Below are 22,400 nucleotides of genomic sequence, written 5' to 3' on the forward strand. Positions count from 1 at the left end.
TGGAGCTCACAGCAGCTCAAGGAAACCTGCCTGTCTCTGTAGACTCCACCTCTGGGGACAGGGCAATAGCAAACACAGCCCAAGCCTCTGCAGACGCAAACGACTCTGTCTGACAGCTTTGAAGAGAGCAGTGGATCTCCCAACATGGAGGTTGAGATCTGAGAAGGGACAGACTCCCTGCTCAAGTGGGTCCCTGACCCCTGAGTAGCCTAACTGGGAGACATCCCCCACTAGGGGCAGTCTGACACCCCACACCTCACAGGGTGGAGTACACCCCTGAGAGGAAGCTTCCAAAGCAAGAATCAGACAGGTACACTCGCTGTTCAGAAATATTCCATCTTCTGCAGCCTCTGCTTCTGATACCCAGGCAAACAGGGTCTGGAGTGGACCTCAAGCAATCTCCAACAGACCTACAGCTGAGGGTCCTGACTGTTAGAAGGAAAACTATCAAACAGGAAGGACACCTACACCAAAACCCCATCAGTACATCACCATCATCAAAGACCAGAGGCAGATAAAACCACAAAGATGGGGAAAAAGCAGGGCAGAAAAGCTGGAAATTCCAAAAATAAGAGCGCATCTCCCCCGGCAAAGGAGCGCAGCTCATCGCCAGCAATGGATCAAAGCTGGACGGAGAATGACTTTGACGAGATGAGAGAAGAAGGCTTCAGTCCATCAAATTTCTCAGAGCTAAAGGAGGAATTACGTACCTAATGCAAAGAAACTAAAAATCTTGAAAAAAAAGTGGAAGAATTGATGGCTAGAGTAATTAATACAGAGAAGGTCATAAACGAAATGAAAGAGATGAAAACCATGACACGAGAAATACGTGACAAATGCACAAGCTTCAGTAACCGACTCGATCAACTGGAAGAAAGAGTATCTGCGATTGAGGATCAAATGAATGAAATGAAGCGAGAAGAGAAACCAAAAGAAAAAAGAAGAAAAAGAAATGAACAAAGTCTGCAAGAAGTATGGGATTATGTAAAAAGACCAAATCTACGTCTGATTGGGGTGCCTGAAAGTGAGGGGGAAAATGGAACCAAGTTGGAAAACACTCTTCAGGATATCATCCAGGAGAACTTCCCCAACCTAGTAGGGCAGGCCAACATTCAAATCCAGGAAATACAGAGAACACCACAAAGATACTCCTCGAGAAGAGCAACTCCAAGACACATAATTGCCAGATTCACCAAAGTTGAAATGAAGGAAAAAAATCTTAAGGGCAGCCAGAGAGAAAGGTCGGGTTACCCACAAAGGGAAGCCCATCAGACTAACAGCAGATCTCTCAGCAGAAACTCTCCAAGCCAGAAGAGAGTGGGGGCCAATATACAACATTCTTAAAGAAAAGAATTTTAAACCCAGAATTTCATATCCAGCCAAACTAAGTTTCATCAGTGAAGGAGAAATAAAATCCTTTACAGATAAGCAAATGCTTAGAGATTTTGTCACCACTAGGCCTGCCTTACAAGAGACCCTGAAGGAAGCACTAAACATGGAAAGGAACAACCGGTACCAGCCATTGCAAAAACATGCCAAAATGTAAAGACCATCGAGGCTAGGAAGAAACTGCATCAACTAACGAGCAAAATAACCAGTTAATATCATAATGGCAGGATCAAGTTCACACATAACAATCTTAACCTTAAATGTAAATGGACTAAATGCTCCAATTAAGAGACACAGACTGGCAAACTGGATAAAGAGTCAAGACCCATCAGTCTGCTGTATTCAGGAGACCCATCTCACACGCAGAGACATACATAGGCTCAAAATAAAGGGATGGAGGAAGATTTACCAAGCAAATGGAGAACAAAAAAAAGCGGGGGTTGCAATACTAGTCTCTGATAAAACAGACTTTAAACCATCAAAGATCAAAAGAGACAAAGAAGGCCATTACATAATGGTAAAGGGATCAATTCAACAGGAAGAGCTAACTATCCTAAATATATATGCACCCAATACAGAAGCACCCAGATTCATAAAGCAAGTCCTTAGAGACTTACAAAGAGACTTAGACTCCCATACAATAATAATGGGAGACTTCAACACTCCACTGTCAACATTAGACAGATCAACGAGACAGAAAGTTAACAAGGATATCCAGGAATTGAACTCATCTCTGCAGCAAGCAGACCTAATAGACATCTATAGAACTCTCCACCCCAAATCAACAGAATATACATTCTTCTCAGCACCACATCGTGCTTACTCCAAAATCGACCACGTAATTCGAAGTAAAGCACTCCTCAGCAAATGTACAAGAACAGAAATTATAACAAACTGTCTCTCAGACCACAGTGCAATCAAACTAGAACTCAGGACTAAGAAACTCAATCAAAACCGCTCAACTACATGGAAACTGAACAACCTGCTCCTGAATGACTACTGGGTACATAACGAAATGAAGGCAGAAATAAAGATGTTCTTTGAAACCAATGAGAACAAAGATACAACATACCAGAATCTCTGGGACACATTTAAAGCAGTGTGTAGAGGGAAATTTATAGCACTAAATGCCCACAAGAGAAAGCAGGAAAGATCTAAAATTGACACTCTAACATCGCAATTAAAAGAACTAGAGAAGCAAGAGCAAACACATTCGAAAGCTAGCAGAAGGCAAGAAATAACTAAGATCAGAGCAGAACTGAAGGAGATAGAGACACAAAAAACTCTCCAAAAAATCAATGAATCCAGGAGTTGGTTTTTTGAAAAGATCAACAAAATTGACAGACCACTAGCAAGACTAATAAAGAAGAAAAGAGAGAAGAATCAAATCGACGCAATTAAAAATGATAAAGGGGATATCACCACCGACCCCACAGAAATACAAAGTACCATCAGAGAATACTATAAACACCTCTATGCAAATAAACTAGAAAATCTAGAAGAAATGGATAATTTCCTGGACACTTACACTCTTCCAAGACTAAACCAGGAAGAAGTTGAATCCCTGAATAGACCAATAGCAGGCTCTGAAATTGAGGCAATAATTAATACCCTACCAACCAAAAAAAGTCCAGGACCAGATGGATTCACAGCTGAATTCTACCAGAGGTACAAGGAGGAGTTGGTACCATTCCTTCTGAAACTATTCCAATCAATAGAAAAAGAGGGAATCCTCCCTAACTCATTTTATGAGGCCAACATCATCCTGATACCAAAGCCTGGCAGAGACACAACAAAAAAAGAGAATTTTAGACGAATATCCCTGATGAACATCGATGCAAAAATCCTCAATAAAATACTGGCAAACCGGATTCAGCAACACATCAAAAAGCTTATCCACCATGATCAAGTGGGCTTCATCCCTGGGATGCAAGGCTGGTTCAACATTCGCAAATCAATAAACATAATCCAGCATATAAACAGAACCGAAGACAAGAACCACGTGATTATCTCAATAGATGCAGAAAAGGCTTTTGACAAAATTCAACAGCCCTTCATGCTAAAAACGCTCAATAAATTCGGTATTGATGGAACGTACCTCAAAATAATAAGAGCTATTTATGACAAACCCACAGCCAATATCATACTGAATGGGCAAAAACTGGAAAAATTCCCTTTGAAAACTGGCACAAGACAGGGATGCCCTCTCTCACCACTCCTATTCAACATAGTGTTGGAAGTTCTGGCTAGGGCAATTAGGCAAGAGAAAGAAATCAAGGGTATTCAGTTAGGAAAAGAAGAAGTCAAACTGTCCCTCTTTGCAGATGACATGATTGTATATTTAGAAAACCCCATTGTCTCAGCCCAAAATCTCCTTAAGCTGATAAGCAACTTCAGCAAAGTCTCAGGATACAAAATTAATGTGCAAAAATCACAAGCATTCTTATACACCAGTAACAGACAAACAGAGAACCAAATCATGAATGAACTTCCATTCACAATTGCTTCAAAGAGAATAAAATACCTAGGAATCCAACTTACAAGGGATGTAAAGGACCTCTTCAAGGAGAACTACAAATCACTGCTCAGTGAAATAAAAGAGGACACAAACAAATGGAAGAACATACCATGCTCATGGATAGGAAGAATCAATATCGTGAAAATGGCCATACTGCCCAAGGTAATTTATAGATTCAATGCCATCCCCATCAAGCTACCAATGAGTTTCTTCACAGAATTGGAAAAAACTGCTTTAAAGTTCATATGGAACCAAAAAAGAGCCCGCATCTCCAAGACAATCCTAAGTCAAAAGGACAAAGCTGGAGGCATCACGCTACCTGACTTCAAACTATACTACAAGGCTACAGTAACCAAAACAGCATGGTACTGGTACCAAAACAGAGATATAGACCAATGGAACAGAACAGAGTCCTCAGAAATAATGCCACACATCTACAGCCATCTGATCTTTGACAAACCTGAGAGAAACAAGAAATGGGGAAAGGATTCCCTATTTAATAAATGGTGCTGGGAAAATTGGCTAGCCATAAGTAGAAAGCTGAAACTGGATCCTTTCCTTACTCTTTATACGAAAATTAATTCAAGATGGATTAGAGACTTAAATGTTAGACCTAATACCATAAAAATCCTAGAGGAAAACCTAGGTAGTACCATTCAGGACATAGGCATGGGCAAAGACTTCATGTCTAAAACACCAAAAGCAACGGCAGCAAAAGCCAAAATTGACAAATGGGATCTCATTAAACTAAAGAGCTTCTGCACAGCAAAAGAAACTACCATCAGAGTGAACAGGCAACCTACAGAATGGGAGAAAATTTTTGCAATCTACTCATCTGACAAAGGGCTAATATCCAGAACCTACAAAGAACTCAAACAAATTTACAAGAAAAAAACAAACAACCCCATCAAAAAGTGGGCAAAGGATATGAACAGACATTTCTCAAAAGAAGACATTCATACAGCCAACAGACACATGAAAAAATGCTCAGCATCACTGGCCATCAGAGAAATGCAAATCAAAACCACAATGAGATACCATCTCACACCAGTTAGAATGGCAATCATTAAAAAGTCAGGAAACAACAGGTGCTGGAGAGGATGTGGAGAAATAGGAACACTTTTACACTGTTGGTGGGATTGTAAACTAGTTCAACCATTATGGAAAACAGTATGGTGATTCCTCAAGGATCTAGAACTAGATGTACCATATGACCCAGTCATCCCATTACTGGGTATATACCCAAAGGATTATAAATTATGCTGCTACAAAGACACATGCACACGTATGTTTATTGCAGCACTATTCACAATAGCAAAGACTTGGAATCAACCCAAATGTCCATCAGTGACAGATTGGATTAAGAAAATGTGGCACATATACACCATGGAATACTATGCAGCCATCAAAAAGGATGAGTTTGTGTCCTTTGTAGGAACATGGATGCAGCTGGAAACCATCATTCTTAGCAAACTATCACAAGAACAGAAAACCAAACACCGCATGTTCTCACTCATACGTGGGAACTGAAAAATGACATCACTTGGACTCAGGAAGGGGAACATCACACACCGGGGCCTATCATGGGGAGGGGGGAGGGGGGAGGGATTGCATTGGGAGTTATACCTGATGTAAATGACTGGTTGATGGGTGCAGCACAGCAACATGGCACAAGTATACATATGTAACAAACCTGCACGTTATGCACATGTACCCTACAACTTAAAGTATAATAAAAAAAAAAAAAAAAAAAATTAACAACTAAAAAAAAAAAAAAAAAAAAAGAAAATGTGGCACATATACACCATGGAATACTATGCAGCCATCAAAAAGGATGAGTTAACGTCCTTTGTAGGGACATGGATGTAGCTGGAAACCATCATCCTCAGCAAACTATCGCAAGAACAGAAAACCAAACACTGCATGTTCTCACTCATAGGTGGGAATTGAACAATGAGATCACTTGAACACAGGAAGGGGAACATCACACACGGGGGCCTATTGTGGGGAGGGTGGAGTGGGGAGGGATAGCATTAGGAGATATACCTAATGTAAATGACGATTTAATGGGTGCAGCACACCAACATGGCACATGTATACATATGTAACAAACCTGCACGCTGTGCGCATGTACCCTCGAACTTAAAGTATAATAATAATAATGATGATAAAAATGTTTCCTATAGTAAATATTTTAAAGAACAGGTTTCTAAAATATATTAGGTTTTGTTGACTTCTAAAATTGATGATACCTTTAATATTTGCTGATATCTCAGGGTTATTGTTTAAATATTAACTTATATGCTAGCATTATAGTGCAGTAATACCTTTAGGAGTTGTTTTATGGCACAGATTTGTTTTTGCAGGAAGAGTCCTATGCTGACAGGATATATGAGTTAGTTTATCTGATTGATTTTTTCTCCTGTCTCTTGCCTTGAGAGGGCTCCTTAAGGCTCGGTGCTGTTGTCCTGTGTGCTTGCTTTGTATAACAGCCCCTCCAGATTGACATATTGAGATCTCCAGTGCAAAGTGAAAACAAATCAGAGAGGCTTTTCCTTAAGAAAAAGAAATAGGCTTCAAGTAAGTATTTAAAGGGCATTCTTATGAGTAAGCTACAGGGACTTGGTGTTCTCTGTTTTGCTGTTCAGACATTTTATTTATACCTTTCAAATTCTTTGTTGTATTCTGGATGCTGAAGGTTTCAGCTATATCCTCTTGGAGTTGGATGTGACCATAAAATGCTAGAGCACATTTTTCATATTTATTTTTTTTTTTGGTTGGAGTTATTCAAACTGGAGATCAATCTTTTTAAAAAAGAATAAGTATCTATGTCCTTCTTATGCCAGGAAAGTCAAATACATTTATTAGTTTAATAATTTGGAGTTTGGAATCAGTAGTTCCAACTACAAATTCTCCTGTGAGAAATATTATGGACCTACTTGTTTAGAAGAAAATAACCTTTACTTATGATATTTTTTATTAAACAAGTAGAAATTTTTCTATAGTGAGATCAAAAGGAACAAAGACACAAATTCTTAGCACTTTCTCCCCATCAGACTTATGAAATTGCTGGAGGAGGAGAATTGTTCAGAAATAACACACACAATTCTGAATCCAATGCAACTCATAAAGCTCTCCTTGCAATTGCCCAACGAAGCACCCTGGAAGAAATACCCTGTCATTTATAATATACCTCCATATTCTGAGCAAATGGATCCTTTGGATCACACAATGTTGAAGATATTCGATGGTTGCCACGGAAACACCGCTGACTTATATTCTGGGGAACTGGAAATGTCTGCCGAATAATCGTTAACCTTCCAATTGACCTTCTTACAAGTTCCTGTACGTCCACATCGTTTATTTCCTATAAGATAAGAGGTGGAAGAATTAGAGATACTTTAATACAGTAACAAAACACAAATCTACTGAGTTGTTATCTGTAAATGTTAGGGATTCTGTTACTGTAATATATTGCCTTAATGCTTAGCGAAGAAAGCAACATATTTTTGTTAAAATGATCTATTCATTTGTAGTTGCTTTCTGTGCTTTAAATTATATACATTAGGGCCTAACAATTCTAAATGAAGCAATTGACTTACATACGGTTATTAATAAGTTTATAATTTATAATGTTGAACATTTTAGAAACATATAGGTGTGGTCGAAACATTTAAAAAGGTCACAAAGTAAGTTGCAATTATAGTTTATTATTAATTAATGGATTTCAATTACTTATTACTTTGAGTATCTAGGAAGGTATTTGCCATGTAAGAGTTATACACATGCACATACACACACATACATATGCACACACACACACACACACACATAATTAGCAATGAAAAATGTGGCTTTTAACCGAGGCAAGTAGAGCAAGAGGATATATAAGGAGTTTTTCTAATAATTTATTAGAATTATTGATGTTAACTCATATGTTTCTCTGGGTAAGGAGTAGATGAAAACTTCTGTTGCTTAATACAGTCTGAATTAGGATGAGATGAGAAACCCAGTGCTCTTTATCTAAATGAATTTTATCTAAACAAATTTTATCTATTCTAAATGGAATTAGGATAAAAGTGATCAATATAAATTTTCGTTTTAAGGTAGTCTTTACTAGAGAAGTTTGTGCTTAATAGTGTTCATTTGAAACCTTTTAATCCAATGAAGTCTTTGTAATTAACATACTATTGGTTTCAGTCAATTCTTATGGTAACATAACTAAAAGATTAGACACAAAATACGTTTTGGGTTGCAGTGAGTTTTTCCAAGGTTTGATCTAAGAAATTATAACAGAAGAATGAAATAAAAGAGATAATTCATAGGTGTAAATTTTCTTTATTTCCTTACCAGATCAATTATATATTGTTCTTTCTTGTAGCATATGTTAGATTCAAAAATCACCCTTTATATATGCTCTTTATGAAGTATAAATTGTTCTGAGAATAAAATAATGCCTGTCATCAGCTATATCTAGTGCAATATCCTGGATTTCTGGGCATTTAATCAATCCTTAATGTTCCGTAAAAATGTTTTTTCTCAATTTAAAATGCCATCCTTTTCCTTTAGTCTGTGTCATTTCAGTGGCCACCAAAAACTTTGTCTGGCAAGGAGCAGGCTGCTTTTAAATTCTATGTAATCTACTCACAAAGTAGGATTAAATGGTATCCTGTCAACTCCATTTGAAGCCCTGATTTTAACCAGACATCTTTTAAAGTTAATTAATATTAATATTGCTATTCAATGTCTTTCAATTTTTAAAATTACAAATGATAAAGACAGGAACTTTCATTTGAAAGGCAGTGGAAAATTGTACCACTTTTCTCATAATATTAACTAAGTTGTTTTATGTATATGGTATTTTTTGCTTTAGCAATGCTAAGATTTATCAACATTTTATCAAACAATACTGTATCTACACCACTCACAATGAATGACAAATCAGCATATTGGATAAAAATTTACATTTAATAAATATCTACTATATGTTAAGCAAAATACTAATTACTTTATTATCCCATTTTCTGCTAACAGATGATACTCTCAATCGGATGCTATTTATTCTCAGTTTATAAACAAAGATTCAGGAAGACTTGAAGCTCTTCATTCATAATATTCTATTCATGGGATGAATTTATCAATGTCATCAAAAGAAACAGTCTCTGAAGAAGTTATACAAGTCCATATTTCCTTACAGGAATTATTTAGATTAATATTTATGAATGGTAGAATTTAAAACTGTAAAGATACATTATTTGAGCATTTAATTTCCTGATGATTCTGGAAGGAATGATGTAGTCATCTATCATGAGCCAAATTCTTTAAGAGGACATTTTTCAAACCCACAAAAAGGGAAAAGGGATGGTTACCTTTCATAGGTTTCCAAAGATGAAGTTCTCAGGCACCTAAACAACTAAAATATATCTGAAGAAATATCTATTTGAATTGAATGTATTTTGCCTATTATTATATGGGGAAGGGAAGAGAAAGTAATTTTCTGGGAAGAAAGAATCTGTCATTCTGAATGAAACTAACAGACAATCTGTCTCAAAAAATTCACTTGCAATTTTAGTCTTGACATGTGATCTCAAAAACAGTTTAACAGTGATATGAAAACTTGATTCGGCAGCTATTTTATATTTACGGAACTTTACATGTGCATTTCAAAAGGGGCATTTCAAGAGTGGCAGATGCAATGTTATATAAACACTGAAAGACAAGTGATCATTTAATCTATAAAGAGATCCATTTAAATGGAAAAAAATTCCAGAAATAAACTCGTATATTAAAATGTTATGCAGTCTACTAGGATCTATATTATTCTAATGCTCTGAATTTTAAAAAAATGTTTAAACTGTAAGATTTTTAAAAATAATCATGTGAAGAACTAGTTTACCAATAAAGTACTCACTCTCCCAAGCCCACAGAACCACTAAATATCTTAATCTTTTAAAAGATATAGAGTATTCCTGAGCTGTAAGTAATTTAAAGAACCCAAATTATAAAATTATTTTCCTTCTTATATTCTTTATTTTATTGAGTATATTCATAAAAGTAGAATTCACATTGCAATAAAAATGATTAAATATTTTTTAGTGACTTAGCTTTTTCTATTTTACTCATTTAGGCTAAGCAAGCCTTTTTTCCCAAAAGTAATTTACCTAGATATTTGAAAATTATTAAGAATCAAAGTCAATATGTCTGGCAAAATATTCTTATTCACTTTGCTTTAATAATTTAATGTAGGTTGAATCCTGAGCTGTGAAAGCCCCAAGGAAGAAAAAAGGAATGCTAAAATACCTTCTGGGGATACAACCCCATCTAGAAACAGCCCTTTCCCAGAAGAAATCTCTTAGGAGAATTGAATCATTTCTGAATCCTTGTAGTATATCAGCTTTATGTTTAAATGAATAAGATTGTGGGGAAGAAAAGACTCTCAGAATCCATTAGATCAGATGCCAATTCAGATTAAAAATAACTATTTCAGAGGAATAGTTTCCTTTTTCCCATTCTTATATCTCTTAGCATCTAACAAATATTCTGGCTCATACTAGGTATCAATAAATGTTGATAAATGCAAAATTTAATGAATGAATGAATGGTAAGATTTTATTATCTTCTAAAGACTGATACTTGAAATTTTAATTCTAGACACCAGAATGCTTTAAAATGTTAAACAATTCTAAATGAAGTAGATTTTACTATTAAGATTAAGCCCTCTACTATGTGGTGTTTGTTTCTTATTTGTTTATATTTTTCATATTTTAGCAAAGATGACCCTTTGATGCTTCTGTAAAATTTAACATTAATATGAATCAATTATGCAAATGTTAGAAAATGGAACAAATCCAACTGTAGGCTATGTACCAACAGGAAGAGTAGCAGAATGGCAACTTTCTACTTGAAAGCTTAAAAGTGAGCAGTTCAATTCATCATTAAACTAGAAAAAATGAAAAACATCCATTACACATATAGGCTTTTTAAATCTCAAAACAGCAACAAAACCCCCCCAAACCAGCCGGGCACGGTGGCTCACACCTGTAATCCTAACACTTTGGTAGGCTGAGGCGGGCAGATCACCCGAGGTCAGGAGTTCGAGACCAGCCTGACCAATATGGTGAAACCGCATTTCTACTAAAAATACAAAAATTAGCCGGGCCTGGTGGCACATGCCTGTAATCCCAGCTACTCGGGAGACTGAGGCAGGAGAATCATTTGAACCCGGGCAGAAGAGCTGGCAGTGAGCCAAGATCGTGCCATTGCATTCGAGCCTGGGTGACAAGAGTGAAACTCTGTCAAAAAACAAAAACAAAAACAAAAACAAAAACAAAAAACAAAAAAACTCAAACCAACAACTTTCTCCTTAAATGTAGTACTCAGGAGTACTCAGATTAACAGAGAATAATGTCTTAAACTATTCAAATTAAGTAAAAAGCCAGTAAAATCACATCAAGACAACAAAGGTCATATTCTATATTATCAGGCAATAGAAGGGTACATGAAGCATTGTGCTTCTTGCAGATCTGAACAGTGCACATCTTCCTATCTGAATTTCTAACTTTTGTAAAACTTAAATAAAGTGTTAGGCCATCTGCTTTAGGGCCCTGAAGGGATGACAATACTTGCATGGAAAGGCTGCTCTGAGCTGGATCCACTGATTGCGCAAAGAAGATAAATACTATTACCAAGCACTAACATATGATTGATTACACCATATGAGCTAGCACAGCCTCTCATTATTATAGCACACTTAATGCAAATGAAAAAAATATATTGTTTTCAAGTTTCTACATCAATTTCTATCATGATGCACAATGCCAACTTTGATTTATATTCACTCTTTTAAAAACTATTGATGCAATAAGATTAAATCAATGTCTGCAACCCATTTTAAAATTAGCAACAAAATAATAGCTACACAAACAAAACTAGACAGATTCATGTTCTCCATGTTCAGCCAAAATGGGCATTTGCATATTTTGAGGGTTTTTTTAAAATTATATTTAAAGTTTATTAGCTTCCTAGCAATTTTGAGAAATCCATGTTTTTTTTTCATTTATAGAAACTAGGGAACATTATAATTCATCCATTATAAATTCCTATAAACAAGCATGTAAATGAAAAGTGTGCAAGAAAACTGTAAAAGTCATTTTCTGAGGCATATTTCAGAATACAGTGGATGAATAAGAACAATAAGGTGGGTGAATGGAATAACTTGAAAGTGAGAGTGTTGATTTTGGATATACCAGCCAATAATTTTTTTTATGGGTTAAAATACAGAAAACATTTGCTCATGCTCTGAGTTTTAATCTTGTTCAGATAAAAGTACTAACCAGTGTAATGTAAATGGTATGGGTTGTGGACATTGTATTTTTAAGAGGCTAGGCAGTGTGACTTGCCCAAAAGAAATTGTACCTCTGCTGGAGGACAAGAAAGTAGGACTGTGGGTAAGAAAGAGATAAAGGTTTCAGTGATTGTGATGGTGAGGTTTTATTAGACAGTTCACAGTAGAAAACCTAAGTTTGAAGGATAAGAAAATAATTGAGGTCTCCTTAATCATCTCCTAGACTTCTAACATTTATGGAGTTATTTACCAGTTAGATTGCTTTATTTATATGGATATTTTATTTTGCAAAATAGTGGCCCAAATTATGGAGCATCTACTTAATGACAATATTTCATTTCTAATATTTTATGAAATAAAATTTAATAAATTTAAAAACATGAATCATAACACTTATGAAAAATACAAGAAAACAAATTTTTATTGTTCTTTCCATACTATTTATTACCAATGAAATACTTGCTAGTCTATTCAGGCTACACCTATATAATATGAAGATGCCATTTCTTCCAAAGTACAAATGGAGTCTTAAACAGTGGGTTAATGACCATGTTGTTCTCAGAAGTTCTACTTCAGTTTATACTTTTAAGTTCAGGTATACTTGTAGAAGCTAAATTGCATATAAAAAATAAATTAATTAAGGGGGTCCTTTTGCAATCTTATCAACCGTCAGAGGAGAATGGCCATTTCAATTTAGTGATTATAAGCATTAATTCATCTAAATTAATCAATTTATCTAAGAAAGTAAGAAGTCACTTTATTTTTCTAATCAGGTTGACTGACATGAATAGGTAAAATGACTTCAGCTGGTTTTGCATCAGGAAATCTGTGTTGTCTATCCCCTGTCCAAGGTAGGATGTGAAATAAAAACAAAAAATTAGAAGAATCTTTATTTCAAAAAAGTAAGCTAGAAAAAAATTAAAACCAAAAAAAGCTAGTGACATAAATAGCTCCCATAAGATTATAACTGAGGAATTTCAAAAATATAAACCATCAAGATAATTATCAAAAATATTTATTTATTACCAATTAAATACATGTTAATCTATTCAGGGTACACCTATATCATATGAAGAGACCATTTCTTCCGAAGTACAAACTGAGCCTTAAACAGTGGGTGACGATGTTGTTTTCATAGTCAAAAACAAAATTCTAAGTGAAAATGTATCAAAAAGCATGTATGAAAAAACAAAATCCTAAGGGAAAAGAACAAAGCTAGAGACATCATGCTACCCGACTTCAAACTATACTACAGTGCTGCACTAACCAAAACAGCATGATACTGGTACAAAAACAGACACACAGATGAATGCAGCAGAAGAGATTGCCCAGATATAAGGCTGCATACCTGCAACTATCTTATCTTTGACAAAGCTGACAACAATAAGCAATGGGGAAAGGACACTTTCCTTTAATAATAAGTGGTGCTGTGATAACTGGCAAGCCATATGCAGAAGATTAAAACTAGACCACTTTCTTATACCATATACAACAAATAACACAAGATGGATTAAAACATTAAATGTAAAACCCATAACTATAAAAACCCTGGAAGACAACCTAGACAATACATAGGAATGGGCAAAGATTTCATGACAAAGATGACAAAACCAATTGCAATAAAAGCAAAATTGAAAAACGGAATCAAATTAAACTGAAAAGCTTATGCACAGCAAAAGAAACTATCATGAGAGTGAACAACCTACAGAAGGGGAAAAAATTTTTGCAACCTATGCATCTGACAAAGGTCTATTATTCTTAAGTTCTATAAGAACTTAAAAAATTTAAAGCAAAACCAAACAACTCCACTTAAAAGTGGAAAAAAGGACATCAACACTTTTCAAAATAATACACCATGTGATCAATAATCATATGAAAGAAAGCTCAACATCACTGATCATTAGAGAAATCCAAATCAAAACCACTATGAGATATTATCTCACGCCAATCATAATGGCTATTGCTAAAATGTCAAAAAATAACAGATGCTGGCATGGTTGTGAAGAAAAAGGAATGTTTATACATTGTTTGTGGTGGGAGTGTAAATTAGTTCAACCATTGTGGAAAACAGTCTGGTGATTTCCTCAGAGACCTAAAAGCAGAACTACCATTTCACCCAGCAATCCCATTACTGGGTGAATATACCCAATATAAATACACCCAAATGAATATAAATTGTTCTATCATAAAGACACATGCATGCCTATGTTCATTACATCACTATTCACAATAGTAATGACATGGAATCAACATAAATACCCATCAATAGTAGGCTGGATAAAGAAAATGTGTAACACATACATTGTGGAATACTGTGCAATCACAAAAAAAGAATGATAGGCCCTTTGCAGAAATATGAATGGAGCTGGAAGCCATTTTCCTCAGCAAACTAATGCAGAAACAGAAAACCAAATACCTCATGTTCTCACTTATAAGTGGGAGCTAAGTGATGAAAACACATGGACACAAAGAGGGTAACAACACATCTGGGGGTCTACTGAAGGGCAGAGAGTAGGAAGAAGAAAAGGATCAAGAAAAATAACTAATGAGCACTAGGCTTAATGCCTGGGTGACAAAATAATCTGTACAATAAACCCCCACGACACAAGTTTACCTACATACAAACTTGCTCATGTACCCCTGAACTTAAAAGCTAAAAACAAGACAGACAAAACAAAATCAACCAAAGCTTTACACTGAAAAAGATTAAGCTTTAAATCCCATTATCATCACTAATAGCTGTGTAATATTTGCTGAATTGTTTAATTTGTTTGAAACTTAGTTTCCTTGGAGAAAAACTGAAATGAAAATACTTAATTTGAAAAGTTACGAAGGTTTGTTAAATTCCTTTTGCTTTGTCTTTCCCTCTATCGCAATGTTTAGTTATTCCACATGAAAATTAAGACATACTAGTAATTTAGAAGGTATCAGAACTTTATTGAAAAGCAGATCTCCATATACGTATTGCCTGAGGAAATCTCAGAAAAACCTATCTTATTTTGGCATGAGAAATACAGCTAAAATTCATAGAAACCTAAAGTTTGGCAGACCAAAATCAGACTTGTAAGGTGGTTTCAGTGTCTTTACTCTGAAATAAAAAAAATTGATCATTCAATCAATGAAGTGTAGTGTCAGAGAAACAACTTGAAACTGGGAATTATTTTCACTTTTCTGTGTAAAAAGAGAAAAATAATTTATTCTCTATGGACTTCATTCCTTCAGTACTTCAGAGAATATGGTTTAGTATTCCACAAAATAATATATAAGAGAATGATCTCTGAGTTTTAATGTGATATGATCATTATTGCAGTACCATTCTTGAGTGTCATTTGTCAAGCACTATGTTAAGGGCACCTGATAATACCTCATTTAACTTTTATTATGAACTTGCAAGGTAATTGTTATTATACTTGTCCAAATGAATAAACTGAGGCACAAGAAGCTGATATCCATGTTAAGACAGCTACCGAGTTTCATAGCCAGGATCAAACCTGTCTTGTTGACTAGAAAACCAGGATTCTTATCCAAAAATACTATTTTGTCCATAAAACAAATCTTATTAGTCTAGAATTGTGTATTTAGTATAATGAACAAATAATACATTATTTTTATTCATAAGTAATAGTTATGACCAAGTACTACATCTTGTTGAGGAAAAATCCACGTGATCACATTACTTGTCCATGACTGATCTGCTCGTGTTCCTTCTATTTCTGACTGGCAGGTGCTAATGGAACAACTTATTTCATAGGGCTTTTACGTTGTAATATATTTTTAATCTTATGTATTATCTTTGCAAAAATCAAAAGACTTTCACAAGAATTTGACAAGTCTAAAGATTTGAAAACAGTTGTACTTCCTTATGAAAAGGGAAAAATCTGTTCTCTGTTTATTCATATTCATATGCTGAACTTTTTAATACTCACGTAGAGGGTGGACTTAACAGTTCTAGAAACAACATTAAAATATAAACGGAACGCAAGCACTCCCCTGGGAGGAGTTTACTTTGCTTACAAAGTAGAACTGTACTTTTTATAAAGATGATCTCCTTGAGCAGGCAGTATGAGCCAACAGAAAGAGCGAAAAGATACTCAGTGAGAAAGACTTTCTCCATTTATTTTATTAATATAAAGCCCCTTATCATTTTTAAAAACTTCATTCTATTTTTGTTAAACAGCATTCACTCAGTAAGTTGAATGTTTACTTCACGTGTTGTTTCCTCTTAAAAATTCAAGGCCAATTCAAGGATTGGAAATGCGACAATTATATATGTGAAAAAAGGACACAGAGATAACGATAAGGTTTAGTTAGCTTTACCTCATTTATAATGATCCAGTGACAGTCAAAAGCAACCAAATTAGTCTCCACAACCTAGAATAGAAAACAAATCAGCTATCAGTCAAAATTAATCATGCAAAACAAACCAAACTAATGAATATACTTTGCAAATGACAAAAAAAATGAATCGTATGTTAGAAAGGTCTTTGTTACTTAATTGAAGATGGAAAAATCATTAGCAAAACACTGTAGAAGCATTTGTGTTTGAAACATAGATGCACTGTATACTTGCTAATTAAATTTGAAAATATAATTCATCAAAACCTAGAAAACCATGGGTTTCAACAGAAAAAAATACATAAATAAAATGTACTGCTTTGTGATTTAACTGAGAGTGGAGATAAAATTTCAAATCACATTCGCTACTCAAAATAAACTTTGATGGCTTTTTATCATCTACCTAATAAATATCAAAGTACATAGCTTCTACAATCTGGCTCTAATTTAATATTCTTATCTTCTGCTACTTCTCTGTGTATATGCTTTCTACTGTTTTGACTAAGTAAACTGCTCTATATTTTCCTGCAAATTTTTGTCATGTGTATTCTAAGTTGATCTAATTCTTAAATTATCTCAAAGTTAAATACCAAAAGTGATAGACAACATATTAGCATTAAAGCATGGGTAGGAAATTTTAGTAGCTTTTAGATTGCTAATAAAATGAAAATAAATAAAATATATTTAACAGAAAGAACAAAAATATACGGGTAGCACTCTTATTTGACCAACTTCAGATACATTTATTCTAAATGATTCTTGGCTTAGGCCAAAAAAGTTAAGCCTCAGGGGTGTGTGTGTGTGTGTGTGTGTGTGTGTGTGTGTGTGTGTGTATGTGTGTATGTGTGTAGTAGGTGCAGTTTCTATATCAAAGTTTCCACTCTGCTAAATCTTATCATACATATTCTAAGATGTGTTCTTCTGATTTATGCATGGCATGGGCATATAATAAGTGAGATTATTTTGCAGGAGATAATTCTGTTGTTTTTAGCAATAACACTCAAAGATAGGGTTTCAAATGAAGATGCCTTCAAATAGCTATCAAGGAGTTGTTATAAAATGTGAATTGCATTTTGGTGGCTATTCTTTGTTCTACTGAGAAATACCTGCTAAGAGATGCATTGCATCACAAAAAATAAAATTGGAAATATATTTGGTATGTGACTCAATGTTTTTTCAAAGTACATAATTAGTTGTAGAATCTTGCTTTTTTAACATTTGGTACAAGTTTCATACTATTCCATTATACATCATGTTGTTCCCTGTGACTTTATTGAGGTATATAGATAGTACATGATCAGAGAATTGAGGATATGTTATCTACTTTTAAGCTTTATTATTATCATTTTTGAAATATATGTATTTCACTTATAGATGAAACTTAATATTTAAAATATAACTTATGGCAGTTTTCAGTTTTCGCTAAAAAAACACTTTATACTAGTAATGGTAATCCTTATTTCAAATTTTCTGATTGTTTTACTTTAATCATCCTAGAGACAAATAATGAATAATTTATTAGCAATAAAAAGTAATAGAAAATATGTGGGGCTCCATTAGATTTAAAAGACTTCAAACTAGAAACTAAGATATAAGAAAAGTGGGTTTCTGGGTAAAATAAAGAGAAATACGTTGTAGAAGGGGGTAAATCACTACTAAAATCTGTAAATAGAACTCAGAGAAAAAGAAGTGAATACCAACAGATAGGCAGTATAGATTTAAAATACTTCTGAAGTAACAGTGGTAGAGTGATTCTATTTAGCTTAAGTTATCCTCATTTTAAGTTAAATAATAACCTTCACTATGTAATCAGATAAAGCAAAATTTAAAATATGAGCACTCTGCATTACCTGTAGAAATTACTAAATGAGAAGTTGTTTTGTGCAACAGCATTTATGGACTAAGTAGAAGGTAAGAGTTATGATAATAACTTATCAGTAACTATCTAGACTATAAAATTTACCCATGGCTCTTCATCTTAAAGTATTTTAGGCAAAAGCATGAAATAATATTGAGGCACAAATCTTGTATTTCTGTGAAGAAGAAAGACAAATGTGTTGTCTAAAGCCATGATTCTACTCATTGTACTATCCTCTGTTGCTTAGGGTCAGCAAGGAGATAATCTCTCCTTCTCGTCTTTGGTTTTATTCATGAGTATTAACATATAAGATATTTTAGCAGTATAAATTTGTTACAAGCAAACAATTATCAGCATATTACTACAGATAAATGAATAAATAATCTATCTTCATGTTCTTAATTGAGTGCTCTTCACCATAGGTGGGCATTAAGTATCTGTGAACCTTCAGTATGAGTCCTATATGTCTTAATGTGCATTTTCAAGAAAGAGTCTATTTGAATCTCTTTTGGGTTCTCAAGTTCCAAGGTCTCCTACCAGTTCTATTTGACCAACTATTCTAAAATCATTAGTCCTCAAACTTAGTCTCCAATTTAGGTTACTAAATGAATTTAAAAAATACCCTACCCTACAAACAAGTGAGTGGATACAAAGTTTATCAGAAAAACTAGACTATATTAATAGCATAATCATTTAAATTCATCTCTATTTTTAAGCAAAGTCAAGGGTTCATGTGGTAGAAACTGCGAGATGATCATGAAAATCCATTCTCTCCTTCTGCTGGGACACTCAGGTAGGCTACATTTCCCATCCTCCACTGCAGGGTAGAATTACAAGGTCATGTGACTGAGTTCTAAGCCAATCAAATGTGAGCAGAGTGATGTATGCCACTTTCAAACCTGACTCATAAAACCTCCTATGTGCTTGTGTCTGCTCTCTGTCCATTCCAGCTTACTAGGATTGTGACGTCATGCGTAGAGGACCCTGGAAGCCACAATAGCTCCAGTGCACTGAGCAGACTCCCCTTTTCTACTCTATGCTGCGGTACTGAGCTGACATGAAACAAACCTTTAGTAGTGGAACAATACATTTTGGGTCTACTTGTTAGAGTAATTTAGCTCATCTTATCTTTAAAGAAAAGCATTTTTATTAACTTCATCTATGCACCTTTTTGTAATCTTAATAAATTTTAATAAACATACTCACTAGAGTAACTTTTACTTCTGTGATTTTATAAAGGCATGATTTCAAAATTATGCAATATTTGTTGGCCTTTTCAAAAATATTGAATATTTAGAAGCTTTTTCCAACACATTTTTATCTGGAGAAGAAAATCCAATTATACTAGAATGGTCCTTAAGAATAAAAAGACAGATATGTCTTGTCTTTTTAATTATATATCAATGTATATGCAATAGATACACAACTAAAACCCATGTATTATTATTGTGACCCCATGTGTTAAAGAAGCTTGAAACTTTTTTGTAATGTTCTACACAGTTAATTCTTCCATTTACTATCTGAGAAAATGTTCACTAAACAAGGATTATAATTTCCCTAGGTCTAGGTTAACATCTTCATGCATAACCAGTGGGCTGGCATGAGTTCTCTGAGATTTTCTAATTGAATGTTACCAAAATAAAGCAATGCTAAAAAGCCACTGAATAAAATGGTAACTTATATCAGTAATGGTAGGAGCATTTAGTAAGGGGAATAAAAAGATAAAATGGAGTTCAATCGCCTAGACCTTGGAAATCCAGTAAGCTTTGAATTCTCCCACTTAAAGGAGTAGTATATTATACACATACATCACATACACACACACACATATAAATTTATAGTATGATATATATATTCAGTGAAACATATATGCACGTATATGCATATCACTTCAAAGAGGTTAAACTCACAGTAGAAGTAGAATTAAAGGAAATAAAGGAGAAAAAGGAGCAATAATGTTGTTTACACTTCTCATGTATTATCAAATTGAGATAATATGGAGTGAGCACTCTTATGAAAAAAAATTACATAAAAAGAATTTCTGAGCTCTTTGTGTAGATAACAGAAGACAACTATTGTAAATCCCAAATCAATTAACCTGATTGTTTTTATATTTTTAAATAATGTCGATCTCTTTCCACCTGGTAACACTTGCAGCTATATAATGCTATATCACACTAGTGGCATTATTAACTTGAGGGCTAAATTACTTCTGGATTTTTGAAGTTATTTGAAGACAAGCTAGAATTTTTAAAGCCTTTATATTTACTTCCACAGGGAATTGTTTTCTTTTCCCACCTTCCTTATCTAAATAGCATATCTTCTAATCTCCTATTTTAGCAGTGAACATATTTGAAATCGATGAAGGGAATTAAGAAATTTGATTGCAATTTTCCATTTTTCATTTGGAAACTATTTAATATCTAAGCACATCGTTGTTATAGTTGTTTGGGCTCATTGTGTGAATTCTTAGAAATATTTTACAAGCTCATAAACACTAGTTGTGCAGTTTAAACAAAATTTTCAAAAAGTTTTTGATTATTATAAAATATTGGAGGTACTAAAATAATATTTATTTTAAAAAACACTATCCAGTGAGGACTCTATTTAATAGTATGCTTGGTTATCAAAATAACAGAAAGATTGAGGTATGGATTTCCCTTGGTAGTGCATTTCCTCTCTTCCTCTTATCCTATAATTCCCTTTTGTCATTACACATGTGCACATTAATAATCCAAAAAGAGCATGACATCTTCATAGAGAGTTGATGCCACTTCAAAATACAGTAATGTAATTATAACAAATGAAACTATCCCACCTCCCAAGAAACTGAACTTACTGTAAGTGAATTGAGCAAAAAAGAAAAAAAAAATCAAGTCCTGTCAGGAAGACAAGCAATGAGTAAGGACAGACCATCTGTCACTGGCAGGAACTTTAGAACTTCTGAATCTTTAGAAAAGCTCGACAATTTATCACTGTGTCTTCCACCATTCATTCTCAAATCTTTAGATGTGCTAAGTATAACGCAATCCAACACAAGGAAATCAACACTACCCGAGCTTGTTTCTCACTGGTAATAAATGTGGAACAGTTCCTACAAGTACAGGGGATGATTTAATTGACTAAACAATAACAGCAACATGCTGTTTATCACTCAACCTTGTGGCCTAACTAAATTAAGCTTGTTCCTTTTGCAGGATGTCCTAAATATTACACATTTATGCAGAGAGTTCCAGTGCTCTGTGCACCTGCAGCAGCAAAGATATCAGGTGTTTGCTTCCCTATTTCTAGCCCTTCTAAATCGTCAGGTGGAGACCAGCATGGGACATGCATAGGCAGAGAACACCAGCAGATATGCTGGAACAAGTGGCCAGAGAAACACTAAAGAGCCACTCCCTTCCTGGCTTCTCATCTATTGCAATACTATAGCTTAATTATATCAGCACTTTTGGAACTGAATTCTGTAGGACGCTAGTTCCACTAAAATTAATGAGTTTCCTGTAACTAACTAGATTTAGAAATGTTGGGTTAAGCAAAGTTAAACAGATGATATTACCATATTATTGCTCAAAGCTTTAAACAGGTTAATATGAATATAGAAATATAATTAACATAAAATTATATCAATATATATTATTTCACTGATTGATATTATGGGACATATAGCTTTGTACTTATGAGTGCAGTCTCTGAAGTCAGATCCAGTACCTTTATTTTCTTAGTGTGACGTTGAACAAATTATAAACCCTATAAACCTGTTTCCTTTTGAATAATGATAGTGCCCACATAATAGAATCAGAATGAACATTAAATGAGATAATGGTATGTGGTAAACTGTCAGTAAATATCAACTCCTCACATCTCAGTTCATGTGCCTTATTGATCTCTAGGAGAAGATATTTGGATTATAGAATATTCCAAATAGATTTGACCACAGAAACCATTTTTTTTCCCAC

At 34.3% G+C, this 22,400-nt stretch overlaps 1 protein-coding gene across 3 annotated transcripts in view; it reads right to left on the bottom strand.

Moving 5' to 3' along the window:
• The window catches only part of LOC105479619 (glutamate ionotropic receptor delta type subunit 2), a 1,566,744-nt gene that overhangs the window by 612,223 nt on the left and 932,121 nt on the right, over positions 1-22,400 (bottom strand). For all 3 annotated transcript variants that reach the window (XM_024792196.2, XM_011737665.3, XM_011737663.3), the window contains exons 5-6: positions 16,569-16,622; positions 7,101-7,274 (exon numbers count right to left, since the gene is read on the bottom strand). In XM_024792196.2, coding sequence (XP_024647964.1) covers positions 7,101-7,274; positions 16,569-16,622 — 228 coding nt within the window. The remainder of the gene's footprint in view (positions 1-7,100; positions 7,275-16,568; positions 16,623-22,400) is intronic.

The sequence above is a fragment of the Macaca nemestrina genome, chromosome 3, assembly GCF_043159975.1.
Source record: "Macaca nemestrina isolate mMacNem1 chromosome 3, mMacNem.hap1, whole genome shotgun sequence".
Taxonomy (NCBI): domain Eukaryota; kingdom Metazoa; phylum Chordata; class Mammalia; order Primates; family Cercopithecidae; genus Macaca; species Macaca nemestrina.